This window comes from Trypanosoma brucei, chromosome 4 (genome assembly GCF_000002445.2).
Source record: "Trypanosoma brucei brucei TREU927 chromosome 4, complete sequence".
NCBI lineage: Eukaryota > Euglenozoa > Kinetoplastea > Trypanosomatida > Trypanosomatidae > Trypanosoma > Trypanosoma brucei.
The window spans coordinates 1,506,053-1,520,533 of record NC_007277.1 but is presented as its reverse complement, the minus strand read 5'-3'; the positions used below and the strand labels follow the sequence as shown (position 1 = coordinate 1,520,533).

The 14,481-nt window shown below is 40.5% G+C and overlaps 2 protein-coding genes and 4 pseudogenes across 2 annotated transcripts, besides 8 other annotated features; all 6 read left to right on the top strand.

Moving 5' to 3' along the window:
- Nucleotides 1-14,481: part of a sequence feature (sequence corresponds to BAC RPCI93-24M18) that runs on past both edges of the window.
- On the top strand, nt 150-1,575 carry Tb927.4.5570 (annotated as a pseudogene).
- Nucleotides 1,571-1,593: a sequence feature (AT_rich).
- Nucleotides 1,905-1,933: a microsatellite.
- On the top strand, nt 3,174-4,724 carry Tb927.4.5560 (variant surface glycoprotein (VSG), putative; the record flags this gene model as incomplete). Its single annotated transcript, XM_839600.1, has 1 exon — nt 3,174-4,724. One exon carries the CDS (start codon nt 3,174-3,176, stop codon nt 4,722-4,724), a length of 1,551 nt encoding a protein of 516 aa, XP_844693.1.
- Nucleotides 4,946-5,038: a microsatellite.
- Nucleotides 5,056-5,090: a sequence feature (AT_rich).
- On the top strand, nt 5,546-5,895 carry Tb927.4.5550 (annotated as a pseudogene).
- Nucleotides 5,933-6,008: a sequence feature (AT_rich).
- Nucleotides 6,145-6,178: a microsatellite.
- Nucleotides 7,280-8,359, top strand: Tb927.4.5540 (annotated as a pseudogene).
- Nucleotides 10,935-12,383, top strand: Tb927.4.5530 (variant surface glycoprotein (VSG), putative; the record flags this gene model as incomplete). Its single annotated transcript, XM_839599.1, has 1 exon — nt 10,935-12,383. One exon carries the CDS (start codon nt 10,935-10,937, stop codon nt 12,381-12,383), a length of 1,449 nt encoding a protein of 482 aa, XP_844692.1.
- Nucleotides 12,462-12,491: a sequence feature (AT_rich).
- Tb927.4.5520 lies at nt 13,263-14,360 on the top strand (annotated as a pseudogene).

Here is a 14,481-nt window from a genome sequence, read left to right as displayed (position 1 = left end):
TCGCCGTCCAACTTCCCATCGAAACCTGTCACTTAATTTATTTATAGCAGCTGATTACCATCTAGTCACGTAATTAAAAAAAAAATAGTGTACTAGGAAGCAAAAAAGGCCACGATTCAACAGCACCAGGAAAACAGCACAAAAAGGGGATGCTATTATAGTTGCTACTCCTAACTCAGATCTGTGCAACAGCTAAACTTGCACATGCAACTAACTACGCGCTAAAAGGAACCGTCTGGATACCCCAATGCCAGCTGGTTCGGGAGCTGAGGAAAACCGGCAAAGCACTTAATACAAAACTAGCGACTCACATGATTGCATCCGACACGCTGGATTTACTAATAGCCAAGATAACACTGTACAATGAAAAAAACGCTCTGACAAAAGAAGCAGCGACACTGAGGGCCATTTCCGCAGCAGCGGCGGCGGAGAAAAAGACAAGGAACACTTATACACAGCAAAATCTCAAAGCAGCTCTAGACGCAACAGCATACACCAGTGAACTTTCTGGGGCGATTACCTCAGCAGTCGACACGCTATACCATGCCGCAGGGACGACCAACTACTTTCTCGCAAACAATAACGGCAACGCCGATGGCAAGGCGGAAGTAGCAGCAACACAATGCCAGGAGCTCAACATTCCACAACACGAAGGCGACGGGATAATAAGCTCTAGCATAGTAAATGCCAATGGGTTCCCCACAATAACAGGAGCAGCAGCCGCTACAGGCCAAGGAACGCGGAGCCAGTGTGGATTTTTCGAGACAACAGTAAGTCAAACAGCCAGCCCCGGCATTTTAACTGGCAACACAGGCAAGGCGCAACTCGCATTTGGGCTAATAGGGGCGACCGCTACCCAGCAACCCATAGGGCAAGCCTTAGCCAACATAAAGCCGCCAGGCCACACCACCGATACTACTTTTTTTTCAGCGCGTTCATACAGCCACCCAAGCGGCAATAAATCTCCAGCACGCGCCGCAAACAAAAATTGACGAAGTCACAATAAAAAGACTAGCCGCTTCCGCTACCGCAATGGAAGCGTTAAAGAAAATTTTATCGGCAAGAGAAGGTAAAAAAACAAAAGATCTCGACCCCCAAACAGCCAACCTAAAAACGACCTGGTTTGGTGACGACGATGCAAAGGCATGGCAAGCTTGGGAGAAAGCCAGAGAGGATAAAGTAATAAACCCTACCACAGCAGCAGAAGACGACACAACGATAGAAAGTTTAACCAACGTTGGAGACATCTGCGGCCTTTTAGCGCACTATGCCGAACTGAGAAACAGCAAGTTCTTGCAAACAGTATCTCCAGACAAAACGTGCAAAGGAAGTGGCGACAACTCAAACAACAAAAACAAAGATAATTGTGGCAAACATAGCACCAGAAAAGACTGCACAGGGGAGACGGGTTGTGAATTCGATGAAACAAAGACACCAAAATGCTTTCCAAAACCTGAAGAAAAGACAGAAAAGAAAGATAGGGAAAATGGAAAAACAACAAGCACAAACACCACAGGAAGCAATTCATTTGTCATTAACAAGGCTCCTATTTTTCTTGCATTTTTGGTTCTATAATAAATAAATTTAAAATATCTTTGCTCTATTTACTGAAATTTATGAATATATCATTTTGAGATTATTTTCTAAAATTTACTTCAATTTATACAGTTTTAACATTTTTTTGGAAATGAGCGAATCATTTAAATTTCAGTAAAATGTAAATAGCTTTTACCTACGGATAAAAAGTAGTAAAGGACGTTATAGTATAAAAAAACGATTACTATTCTTGTTTTATTTATTCTTTAATTTTTGTTCTTTCAAAGCTATTTGTTATGGTTATAATAAAGATAGTAGTAGGGGAACATGTTGTGAGTGTATGTATACGACTATTATAATGTAAGCAGTAATAATAATGATAATGATAATAATAATAGGAGTGTGTTGTGAGTGTGTGTATACGAATATTTTAATAATAATGGTAAGAACCAAATCTCTTTGCAAAGTAGAAGCAAAAAAAATAGCGAATATGTACAATAATAGTAAATGACCGAGAAAGACTGTGGCAGCGCTAACATAAATAACAATAAAAAGTGTAATGGAAGAAATTAATGAATTATACGCGCTCTCGAACGGAGAAAAGAACGATCAATCATTAAGCGAAAGAACATGGGGCTGCTGTCAAAGAGGCAGCAACCGACCCGATCGTAGAAGCTTTGGACAGTTTTCAGACGCAGCTATACCAAAGGGGAAGGCGACTGAAAAAAGACAAACCAAAAGTACGCACCAGAAGAGTAAAAAATTGCAGATGGGCCACGGCAGAGGATTTTAATAGGGAAGATAAAGTTAACGATTATGCACTACCACCACCATATTTGTGTAGAAGAGAACCGGCTACAGTTTCCAACTAACGAGTAATTTATATGAGAACATACACTGATGTGGTGTTTATGTAACGCATCAGAAACTATCAAAGCAAAATAATGCAGGAAGGACTGTAATTCTCGAACAATAGGAGATATAGATCGGCGATAGACCAGGATAGCGATGCGTCATGGTCGGAGTGAAGCGTACGTGGAAAGCAGCACCGTTTTAACATGATTGCACATGACTCTAACTAACAGGATTGACCTTGAAACATGAGCACAGTTAGAATAAATATCAAAGATTTAAGATATATATAAAGTGGTATCCGTTAGACGTTAAAGTGAAGATTCTTCATATAAAGCAAGTGTATTTTTAATAAATCTCCTATGTTTCTCATCCGACACGTTGCAAAACTTAAAATCTGTCGGAAAAAACTACACATGACAAACCCATCGAAATGACTGCTGAATCGAGGACATGCAGAACGGCAATGCAGCGTACTGCCGATCAGAAAAGCAGGACAGCAGACGTTTTTGCAGAGGATTTTGCATTTGAAGGAGGCACGTGTGGTTATTCAGTAAGGAGCAACCCAAGTCACAGGAAGGATATTACAGCAAAGCAAAACCGACTGACGCCATAAGAAGAGGCAGAAACAAAGAAAAGATTAAGCCCAACCCAGTTGCAAAGCGCATTGATAAAAAAATTGTTTTATAATCTATCGGAACCCTGATCAAGTCAAGCTGTGACAACTGACACGCCACAACACCAATCTCTCCCACTTACAAACTGATAAGACTTGTAACTGACAGATGATAGGACAGTGGTCCAAGATATTTCTAATCGCACTAGCGTTGACTTCACCGGCACTAGCGTCGTTTCAAGCTGACAACGCAGCAGACTTGCAGTTGCTTTGCACCGCAATAGCCCTAGACGGCGCAGAGCCAACCAAACTCACAACGGCAGACTCCGCCGAAACGACAATAAAGCATGCGAGGGCGCTAAACATGTCAGCCGCCGACGAAACCTGGCAAGAAATATTCGTAGGCGGCAAGAGCAAAAACAGCTGGGAAGCAAAAAAGCAAAAAGTAACAGGTGAACCGTTCAAATCTCACTGGGAAGCAGACTATGATAAATGGGTGGAGGACAAAGAAACAGTTGACAGCGGCACTGGCCAAAGTAAGTGGCTGACCCTAAACCCCCGGCCCGCCTCAGCGCCAGCATTACAGGCAGCCGCGGAAAAAATAAACTCAACCCTAAGACAGCTACTAAAACAACAAGCGGCGCTCGAAACAGCGACAACAGAAGCAACGGAAACGTACCCAAACGAAGCCAAAGACGAGCTGATACAAGCGCTCTACGGGACCGGCGTAACGCAACCAAAGTTCACGGACGGAAAGACAATAAAACACGCAGCGACGTACGCAAACGGCTGCGCAAAGAACGCGGGCCTTTCTATCTACGGCGACGTAATGTGTATCTGCGGCACACAATCAGCCGACACCAGCGACCAGTGCGCAGACCCAGTCATCGCCATAAAGTGGAGCGGAGGCAACGATCAAAGCGTCATATCACAATTAAAGGCCAAATGCAAAACACTTAAACCGGCCGAATACACGGCAGGCGACCTAGAAGCCTTAGTACAACGCATAGTAGGCAGGGTGCGCAGCGCCAAAGGCGCAGGAAATGACGTTATACATTACTTAGGCAAAGTTAACCTCGGGACGTGCACCGGGGCGAACAGCCAAGCATGCGCGATATACGCCAGCGACAGCGGAAAGCACAGCGCGATCACAGGCGGCCTAAACATCCCTTGGCTAAACCACCTTGCAAAAGCAGCCAAGGCACTGCGCAAAGCAGAAGCCGCAGCGAAAAACACAGAGACATCAAGCAAACACATCAAAATTTTAGCAGACGCAATACAAACCGCATACTCTGCGACACGGTACAACATGATGGGAAAACCAGCAGCAGCACAAACCGAAACACAAAGCAAGAAAACAGACGGCGAAGACGGAAAACAACACCACTGCAAACAGAAGACCAACCAAACAAAAGAAGAATGCAAAAAACTTGGCTGCGACCATGACGAAAAGGAAAACAAGTGCAAACCTAAAGCAGGAACAGAAGACAAGGTAGCAGGAACAGGAGATGCCACAACTCCAAACTGTGCTAGCCATACTGAGAAAACTAAATGTGAGGCTGAAAACACCGGAAAATCTAGTCCTGTTTGTGGATGGAGAAAGGGTAAAGATGGGGAAACAGAACCAGAAAAGGAAAAGTGCCGCTCTTCCAGTTTTCTCTTAAACAAGAAATTCGCCCTCAGCATGGTTTCTGCTGCTTTTGTGGCCTTGCTGTTTTAAAAAATTTTTTCCCCCCCTTTTTTAAAAACTTTGCTAAAAATTCTTGCTATTTGAAAAACTTTCTGATATATTTTAACACCCAAAAAATTCCCCGAAAAAATTGAACTGTGTTTTTGTAAGTTTGTAAAAATTTGTGATTCTGTAACAAATAATTTCTGGCAACTTTAAATTTTTTTTTCCTCTTTTCCCGTTTTTTTTGGAGTTTTTTTTTTGTGCAGGTAGGTTAGGGGGGTTAGGGTTAGGGTTAGGGTTAGGGTTAGGGTTAGGGTTAGGGTTAGGGTTAGGGTTATCTGGTTAGGGTTAGGGTTAGGGTTTTTAATTTTGAGGATTGTTTTTTAATTTACTTTTTTTTATTCTTTTATAATTCACCGTTTTTTAAATTATTAGCGATGCAGCGGCTCTTTTTTTACGCGGGATCTTAACCTTATTTATCAAGCAGGAATCTTCGTCTGCATATTTTTTTTTCTGCAGTGTCAATTCGACTTTTTTTTTTGCTTTGGTGAATTTCAGCTCTGCATTTCTCGCTGCGCGCGGCTTCAAAATTTTTTAAAAAACGCTTGAACGTGGAGTTTCGCTGATCACAATGATTTGCTTTCAAAGGGAAATTAAGGAAAAAAATAATAATATTTAAGGGATAGCCGATTGTCAAAATCAGTAACAAAATCGCTGTTACACAATCTGTTACTGGCACCCGACAGCCAAAGCCGCTCAATTGCCAGGTGCTCAGTTTTTTAATCTCGCTAATTTTTTTTGATTAATTTGTTTTCTCTTTTACGAAATTATGTTTTTTTAAGTCTAAATTTTTTTCAAAGCATGTTTTTAATTTTTTTAGTGATACGCCGGTTTTTTTTTTTACGCGGGAGCTAAGTTTTTTTCGTGCACCTCAGGTTTTGCGTTACCACGCACATGCAACAAAGCGGCAACAAAAAGGCAACGCAAAACCGCCAAAAATAATAGAAACAGACGAAACTTGCAAAAAAAAAAGGAGCAGGAGATGACAGCGAAGGTGGCTGCAGAGTGGGTAGTGAAGCCGAAAATAAAAAGTGCGTAAAAGATCCGAATTACAAACCAAAACAGGTAGATGGACCGAATCAAGAGGGAAAACAAACGCCAGAGGGATCAATTCTTTTGTGATAGAAACCCAATTTTGCTTGTATTTTTGCTTATATAATTGAGTTTCTAAAAAATATTGGTAAAAGATTTTTTGCATAATTTTATAAATATATGAACTTTTCTATTTTATGAGATTTATAAATATATTTTAAAATTTTTTAAAGATAATATGGAAATTTGTAAAAGTTTAAAAATTTTGTGTGAAAATGTCCCAAATATGTGAAGTATCAGATTTATACGGTGTAAAAAATTAATACTACTATAAATTTTTACAAAATTGTTTTATTTGTTTAGATTGGTAGAGTTTTAATAGTAATAATAATAATGATGATAATAATAATTGCAATGATAGAAGAGTGTTGTGAGTGTGTTTATTATTATTGTAAGAACAGTGATGAACTTCTAGGAACATAAGACAAATGATGTCTTCAGACACGTTTGGGATCAACTTAAATATAAATAGTGGTATAAAGAGAAATTTATGCATTGTACCAGCAGAATCTTTAGTATGAAGAAGCCGCACCCAAGCAAAACAGGGTTGCAATACAAGCAGAAATTCTCACCTTTATTTTGATAGCATGGTTGGAAACCGCTATAGCACAAGATCTTTCCAAAAAGTGGGGATACGCAGCGAAGTAACCAGGTAACGCCTCTGTTTGCACAAAAGTACCTAAGATCTATTGCGAAACTGATATAAAAACTTGTGTATAGAGGAAGACGCACAAACCTCTCACGATAAACCACAATTATTGTGGTTATAAGTCTGCGGCGGCGCACAACGTTGTCGGATATTTGTATATGTTGGTGGCATGTACAAAAGTAAATGATGTATATTGGCGCAGACAAACAAACGAGTGGAAGTGGTTTATTAAATAATGAGATGACGCAAACGTCAGAGAACAGAGCGAAAGCCCAGATATCAGATGGAAGACAACGAAAACAAGGACTAAGACAATATTGCAAACTGTTCTAAAAAAATAAAAGTGCCAAAATGAAGCATAAAAATGAGATACACTGCGCAAGCAGCTCATAGCGCACGAGCATCCCGGCGCTTACTGTATTCAACAAGAAAGCGGATAAATGCCACATCACAAGACCCCCATTATCCCGTCTAAAATGCGTAAGTATACAAAAGCGAACAAAGCTCAATACTAAAAACGGCAACCAAGCGGTAGACCGTCTTCAAAACTAAGCTAACCCCAAGGCACTACCCCAAGAAATGGGAAACTACAAGACTCTCCATGCAGCAATAGGCACGAGCGTATTTCTCACCGTTATTCGACCATTAATGGCGGGCGACAGTAAGCCCGAAATACACATGACGAGCCCATGCCAAGCAGCCTATGTCCTGACAGCAATAGCAGAACAAATCAAAACGGAGCTGTCAAAAGGAGATACCAAGATAGCAGATTAAAGCAGAGGAGCGCACAAACAACAGCAGGATGAGCAACATCACCAGGACATCAGATTTCCAAAATGTTCGGCCAATATTGACTGTACTCACGAAGCGGCTCGATCAAATACAAACAAAGCGGAACGATCTCCTGGAAATAACATTTAATATAATTACTAAGCTAGCAAATCTGAGCGGTCACCAAAGTGCAGTGGCGGCACTTTCAGACATTAAAGTCAAAGGCCTTAACACGGGAAAAGGCGACCAGAACAGTTCCAGAAATGACCAAACGAACATTAACTTCCAAAGCAAAACGTCTAGCGACTTAACAATTTGTCACAAAGCACTGGAAGCCAAGGCCAACCACTTCAAGAGCTGGGTCCGGACGACAAAATTAGACAGCTTAAAACTTTTCACGGTTACAATAACGCCAGACAACACTGCGGCAGTCCGGGCAGCGGCAGTCGAAAAAACCAACAGCGCTGCTTGCGCAAAAAGCGGTGTAACAGGAACTGTCGCGACAAGCAGAGACAACGCATGCATAATAGACGGCCCTGTAACAGCAGAAGAAGCAATCACCCTATCCAAAGGCAGTGGCGACTTCGGACTAGCAGGAAAGGCTGTGACATACAGTGGGAACTTCAAACAGTTTGCTCAAAAAAAAGCCATAGACCTACTCGAGGTGGCCGCAAGCTGGGAAAAAACATCAATGACCTTCGATGCAGGCAAGATCAGTAGCTACGCCTCAGACGATGACTTCAGAGTGGCAGTTGGAGCAACTTGGACCGGACTCAGACGAGAAGCAGCACTTGGAGAAAAAACCAAAGCAGTTACGCAGTTAATTGCCAGTACGTACGGCGATGATAGCAGCTTCTCAAACAGGTACTGGGATAAACTGACGCAAATCAAACTTCCAACGACATTGTTAGGGGAAAAGCGCACGCAGACGATAAAGGAAGTGAAGACAATGGACGAAGCATCCAAGATGTTGTTACAGGCTCTTTTAGAAGTAACAACAAAGAACCAAGCAAGCCCCTCTTGCCCAACCAAAACAGACAAACAAGAAGAGCCAGCCAAGTCAGCAGACGAATGCAAAAACGCTGACAACAGAGGAACAACGCAAGAATGAAAAGGTTGTGATTTTGATAAGAAAAAACCGGAGGGCGAAAGATGCTTTCGGAAAGTTGAAACTGAAGAGAAAGATAAAAAATCATTTTATAGCAATTTGAGAGTTTTTGTTCCTAAGGCATTTTTATCTTTATGAGTATAGCAGCATTTTAAGGATTTCTGTCCAATTTTACGAAACTTTATAAAATTTATAAAACTTTGCTATTTTGGAATAATTTTCTATGGTTTACACAATTTTATATATTCTGATACATTTTAATAAAAATAGTGCAAGTTAGGGAACAGTTAAAGAATATGAAATATATATAACGTTAGTGAAATAAGTATGATAGTTATCTATAGATGCAAAACAGTATAATGATAAAGTATAATTAAAATAAGTGTTATTCTAATTTGTGTTACTTTGTTTATTTTGTTTATTTTATGGATATAAGTTAGGGTTATTATAGTTATGATAATAATAATGAATGTGCGTCTAAAATAAAAGCACTTAAAGAAATGGAAACGGTATAATGACGGTGATGGAGTGAGTGAGGAAGCACAGATGATACTGTTGAAGAAAATACATAATGATGGAGAGCAGAGGTGATAGAATATGCGAAATGTGAAACACATGACCACAGTGAGTCACCATCACAAACTAGCATATGAGGGAGGACACTTAAGCACGGAAAAAGTCCAGTTAATAGAAGAAGTGGACTATCTACGTTTTAGCCACAAGAAGAATAACAAGGTAATATTTAATAAGACAACAGAATATTAGACAATACAACGCAGAAGAAAATAATATAGGGGGAGGAAAAGATTTTTATCCAGATTTCACACACAAATGGATAGGTGTTGGTTCGGAGATGATTGTAACCGCTGTGATTTTTTTTCTGGAAACAGATCCTTTTATCCATCGTGAACAAGTACAAGCGGAAGCGGGAGGTGTAGGAGCAAGGGCTTGCGTATGCATGATGTAATATTTAAGTGTTTTCTCAATATATATAGTAATTATGAGAAGCATATTTCGCAAACAATATAGTATTATCTGGGGGGGATTTTACAAGAAAAGAAAAACTAATGGATGGATGTGAAGATCAAATACTGAAGAGGAACGCAGAAATTATTTTAAAAAGCACACATATGATTTCAAAAAATTACGTTTATGAAATACAAGGAGTGCCTAGGCACTATCCACAAATTATATACTTGCATAAACACAAAAAATAGCCGCATTCAATGATCCAGTACTACGTATTAGCAACAAGGACGATCTTCATTTAGTGAAAAGAGTTGAAAAGCCGCGACAGTCGTGTATGTTGAACGCGATCCCCAGCTTACCTATTTCAAGAATAGCAAACGTCAAAGAAACCACTTTTGCCACGAAGACCAGAATAGCATCTCGATCAAGCACAACAAAGCAAATCTGTGGAACTCAACTGGCGGCAAAAATAGCAGCAGTCACAGCACATAAACTACAAGATTAATGCTACAACCAAAAGAGCTGAGTAGTAGGAAACTTCAATTTATTCACCGATAGTCAAAGGAAATACCAAAATTAGTTGACAAAACGTTGCAAGGAGATATGGTGTCGGCGGTCACTATCCCCATTGTAATATAACACAGTACACTGCCAAATTGAAGGTATTTTCTATGCAAAAAATAGATAGAGTTAACTCAGATGAACCAAATAAACAGGACTAAATGCAAAACTTTTTGGGGTTTGATTTCGGTAATAAGAAGAACAATGTGTAGTAGAAAGTCAGAGAAGGCGATCAAAAAGCAGCCATAGCACAGGGAAGAATCTACGCCACCAAAAGCAGCGGCAAGAAATTGTAGAAAACGGATTAATGCCCGCATACAAGCGCCAACCAAACAAAAAGAAAGAAGAAGAACCAATCTTAACCATTAATGTTAACCACCTTGACGCCAAAGTGGTTGCGGTCACCAATACAGGTGGTGGAAAGCGTTTCGTAGAAGGACTTAAGCACACCCCCAACCTTACTTTGACTCTGGAACAATACCACATCTGGAATACCACACTTGTGAAGCGCTCCAATTTGAATACTGTAACATTGCGGCAAGCAATATAAATATATAGCCAGAAAAGAAAAAAATTCAGAGTTCTTTATAACTGGACGACGTAAAATGGAAAACAGAGTATTGCAGCAGCTACGCCAAAGTGCGAATAAAAATTAAACCTTAATAGTTGAGCGACCACTGGGCATTTAAACCTCAAAAAACAGTATAAATGATGAGATTTGACTCCAAAAGCTGGAACACCAGCCAAATCTGGCCTACGCACACAGAAACATAACTATAGTAACCGGTTTTACACAATTTATACAAATCAAGGGAATACCCAAGCTGTTTGTGAATAACAGGCCAAGCGTGAAACCAGCAAAAGAAAAGTCAATAAAACATACCACTTACACAGTCAAACGCCATTAAATACCACAGGAATTAACGAGGACAGAATAAACCAGCAGAAACGCTTCTCATCTCCTACTTGACGGTAAGCAAGCATTCGGGGGGAACTCTACTAGCTGGCAACTCTAAACCTTGATCTCAGCATCTTTTCGGAAAGAGCAATGTTTTTACGCACGGTCGTCGTAGAGTTGCTCTTCCTTGGCCACTGGCGGCATGCTGAGGCGACGCACGCAGCACTGGACGAAGAAAAAATAAAAACGCTGTGCAAAATAGCCAACCAATTAACCCTAACGCCTGCCATAGTGGTATCCAAGGCAAATCAAATAAAGAAAACACAGGAAGCCGCCCAAGAAGCCAGTCAGCTAGCGCAAGCAGCGGCAGCGGCGACCAGCGACGTCAACACGTCAACAGTTTTCCAAGCTACAGCACTGCAAGCGGCTAACTGTGCAGAAACCGCGGCTACGCAGTATACCAAGCTAATAAACGACGCACAGGAAGTAATGCTAAACGGCCCCAAAACAGCCGGACACATCACCGAAATAGCACATTTGCTGCTTAAGCTTAGCGGAGACAACAGCAAGTGGTGCCTTGGAACCTCGAGCACAAAGACAACACACACAACTGTAGCGCAGCTGGGCTGCCCGGGTATATACGTTGACACGCCGCCGGCGGCAACAGCCACCGACCCCACCCTAGTCACACAGACCGGCTTCTTCGGACTAGCAGGCGCAGCCAACGTAGAGTCTAGCACTGGGTACACGAAGTGCTACTTACTGAAAAGTGGGGCCTCAACTATTTGGGGCAAAGCAGGACCGATCAATGTCAAATTAGCAGCCGACTTTCTTGGGCTCACGGCCCAAGACAGCCATGGAAGCGAAACGGCTAATCTAGAAACGCTAAACGCAGGCGCAACCAACGGCAAATTCAACCCAGCAAGCACAGGCCCGCAGAAGCTTTTTAATGCGATACACAGGCTAAATAACTTTGAACTACAAAACTGCGGAAAGACAACCGAAGAGGCGTTACAACTGGCTGCAGCCGATCCGACGACACAAACCCTATTAGCACAAGCATTAGCAGCAAGAAATAGCTACGAACAAGCTAACCAAGCAACTAGCGACGCTCAGCACATGCTAAAAGCGGCAGCGGATGGTAAAGCAGACGAAATTGGCAAAAAGGTCATGGAAAATATAAAACAGACGTCAACAGCGAGAATCGAAAACACCAAGCAAACCTCAAAGCAGCTGAAAGAGACGCCAACAGCGGAGCAGCGTAGGCAATCTATTCTTCTGGAGCACATGAACCAGCGGTACCAGATATTGCAGTTGTCAACCGACCTCGAAGGTGAAAAGATCAAGCGAAACGCGGCCACATCAAAAGCCAAACTCAGCGATGATGACTGCAAGGCAAAAACCGGGGGTGCTTGCAAAGATGGCTGCAAAGAAATCAGTGAAAACGGCCAAAAGAAGTGCGTAGTGGATAAGAAGGAGGCTACAAAGGTAGAGGGAGGAGAGAAAGATAACAAAACAGGAACCACAAACATTACAGGAAGCAATTCTTTTGTCATCAACAAGGCACCTCTTTGGCTTGCAGTTTTGCTTCTAGAATGACACTTTTAAGATTTATTGGTAGAAGATTTTTGCCCAATTTTATAAATATATGAAATTTTCTACTTTGAGAGAATTTGCTAATTTTTTAAAAAATATGATAAATTTTAACACTTTTTGTCAAAGTTTTGGCAAATTGTTGAAAATTTTTTGAGAATATAAAAGAATTGCATTTTAAAAATGTTTATGAAACTGGCTAACGAGTAAAGTAATAGAGTGATGGGGTATGGAAAATGAGTGATATTATGAAAATATATTAATTTTCTTATTTTCACTTTTTGATGCATATTGGCGAGGTTTATAGCAGTAAGCATAATGATAGGAGAGTTTTGTGAGTGTGTGTCTGTACTAATATTAAATAAAGGGTGAGGGAGCATAATAACTAAAAAACGAAAATAAAAATACTTAAAACAATGGTAAGTGCGCAATGAGAATACGTGATTCATAAAGCTACTCTGATAGGGGTCTGGCGGCGAAACTGGATGGGCGGTATATATATCAGAGGAAGGTGATTAAATTGTTAGTATGTGGAAACATTGTAGTCAACTATTTACTCCAAGTTACATAGCAATGCATAGTGTTCAATTTTGTATAATGTGGATAATGAAAGGGATAGCGGAATGCACGCAGTGTGTAGCACTAAGGACGGTTGAAGGTAATTTATAAAATAAATGCAACATATACATGCTGAAAGATAACCTACACACACTGCGCATGAACAATTTAACAGTTGCATCATAGCGATATCAAGGTGTTGTTTATATATGTAAACACTTTTTACCCTACTAGACATCTTAGTTGCTCCCACTGGCTTCTTTCCTTCATGTTTCATGTGATCTTCTAACTCATAATAAGCTCTTCTTAGTATGACAATAAAGTCCTATGAAGTATATAGAAAGTATCTATGCAAAAGTGTGCTGCTTATCTTTTGTTGTTATGGGGATTAATCTACTTGTTTCGCTATACAGCCTCTTTAGTGAAGGTGATCCCATTTCACTTGAAATTATTGAGGATGAGTATATGAGATTTGTGTCCACAGCTGTGAGGAATATTTGGAAAAATGACGATTATTTTGTTGTGGCTGGAATACCTTCGATAGATAATGATGAGAGGTTGAGGAGAAACTTACAGAGAGAAACGTGTTGGAGTTACCATGAAGTGGCGAGAAAATCAAATAATTTTACTGGGAAGTTGCTTATAGTATATGCACTTTCACCTCATACAAATAACAATTGCGAGTTCAGAAATGTTATTAAAGATGAGGCAGAGTTAAATCAGGACATTATTGTTTTACCTGTTTGCGATGTGAATCCAACAAAAAGCAAAAAAGTGGGAGATTCAGGAAATTGGGGGTGGGAACCGGAGCTCACGGTGAGTAGAAAAACATACTTGTGGTTCAAATTTGCGGTCGAAATATTTAAAGCAAGTAACCCCTATATAATGAAGGCAGATGATGATATTTTTATGAGGGTGCCATTGTATTTGCAATGCTTTGAAATATTGCCACGGCTAAAATTGAACATGGGGAGAGCATTGGGCGAACTTGACGAGTCTATTGGCAAGCTGACATGGTATGTTGTTGGGTATGCAAATACAATTTCAAGGGATGTCGTAAAAGAAATAGTTGGCTTTTCGGAAATTTCCAAACTGTTAGTCAGAAAGAATCAGTTTCCGAAACTTCGACAAATATATTGATTATGTTGCATTGAACGAGGATATTATGGTGGGAGATGTTCTGAGGAATAAAATAAAAATTGAGGGTTTATTAACTGTGGATATTCAAGATTGTCGTTGTGATGCATGTGCAAAGGCCCCTGCATACATTCGTAAGCAGTAATCCCAATCTTATTGTTTTCCACCACGTTAGCGACGACGACTATGCAGTTCTGTGGAATATGCTAAGAAATTGTGTGTCATGCAAGGAACAAGCGGCGAAACTTGTTGCACTCGACAGCAGTTGGCAAGTTTATAAATGTTGATAATGGAGTTAAAGGTTTTACAATGACTTTGGCTATGATCACCCTGCACGCAGCAAAAAAAACTAACTTCAGAAAAAACACAGAAACCAGTGAACGATATGCTTTTTATCCCATCCAAATTT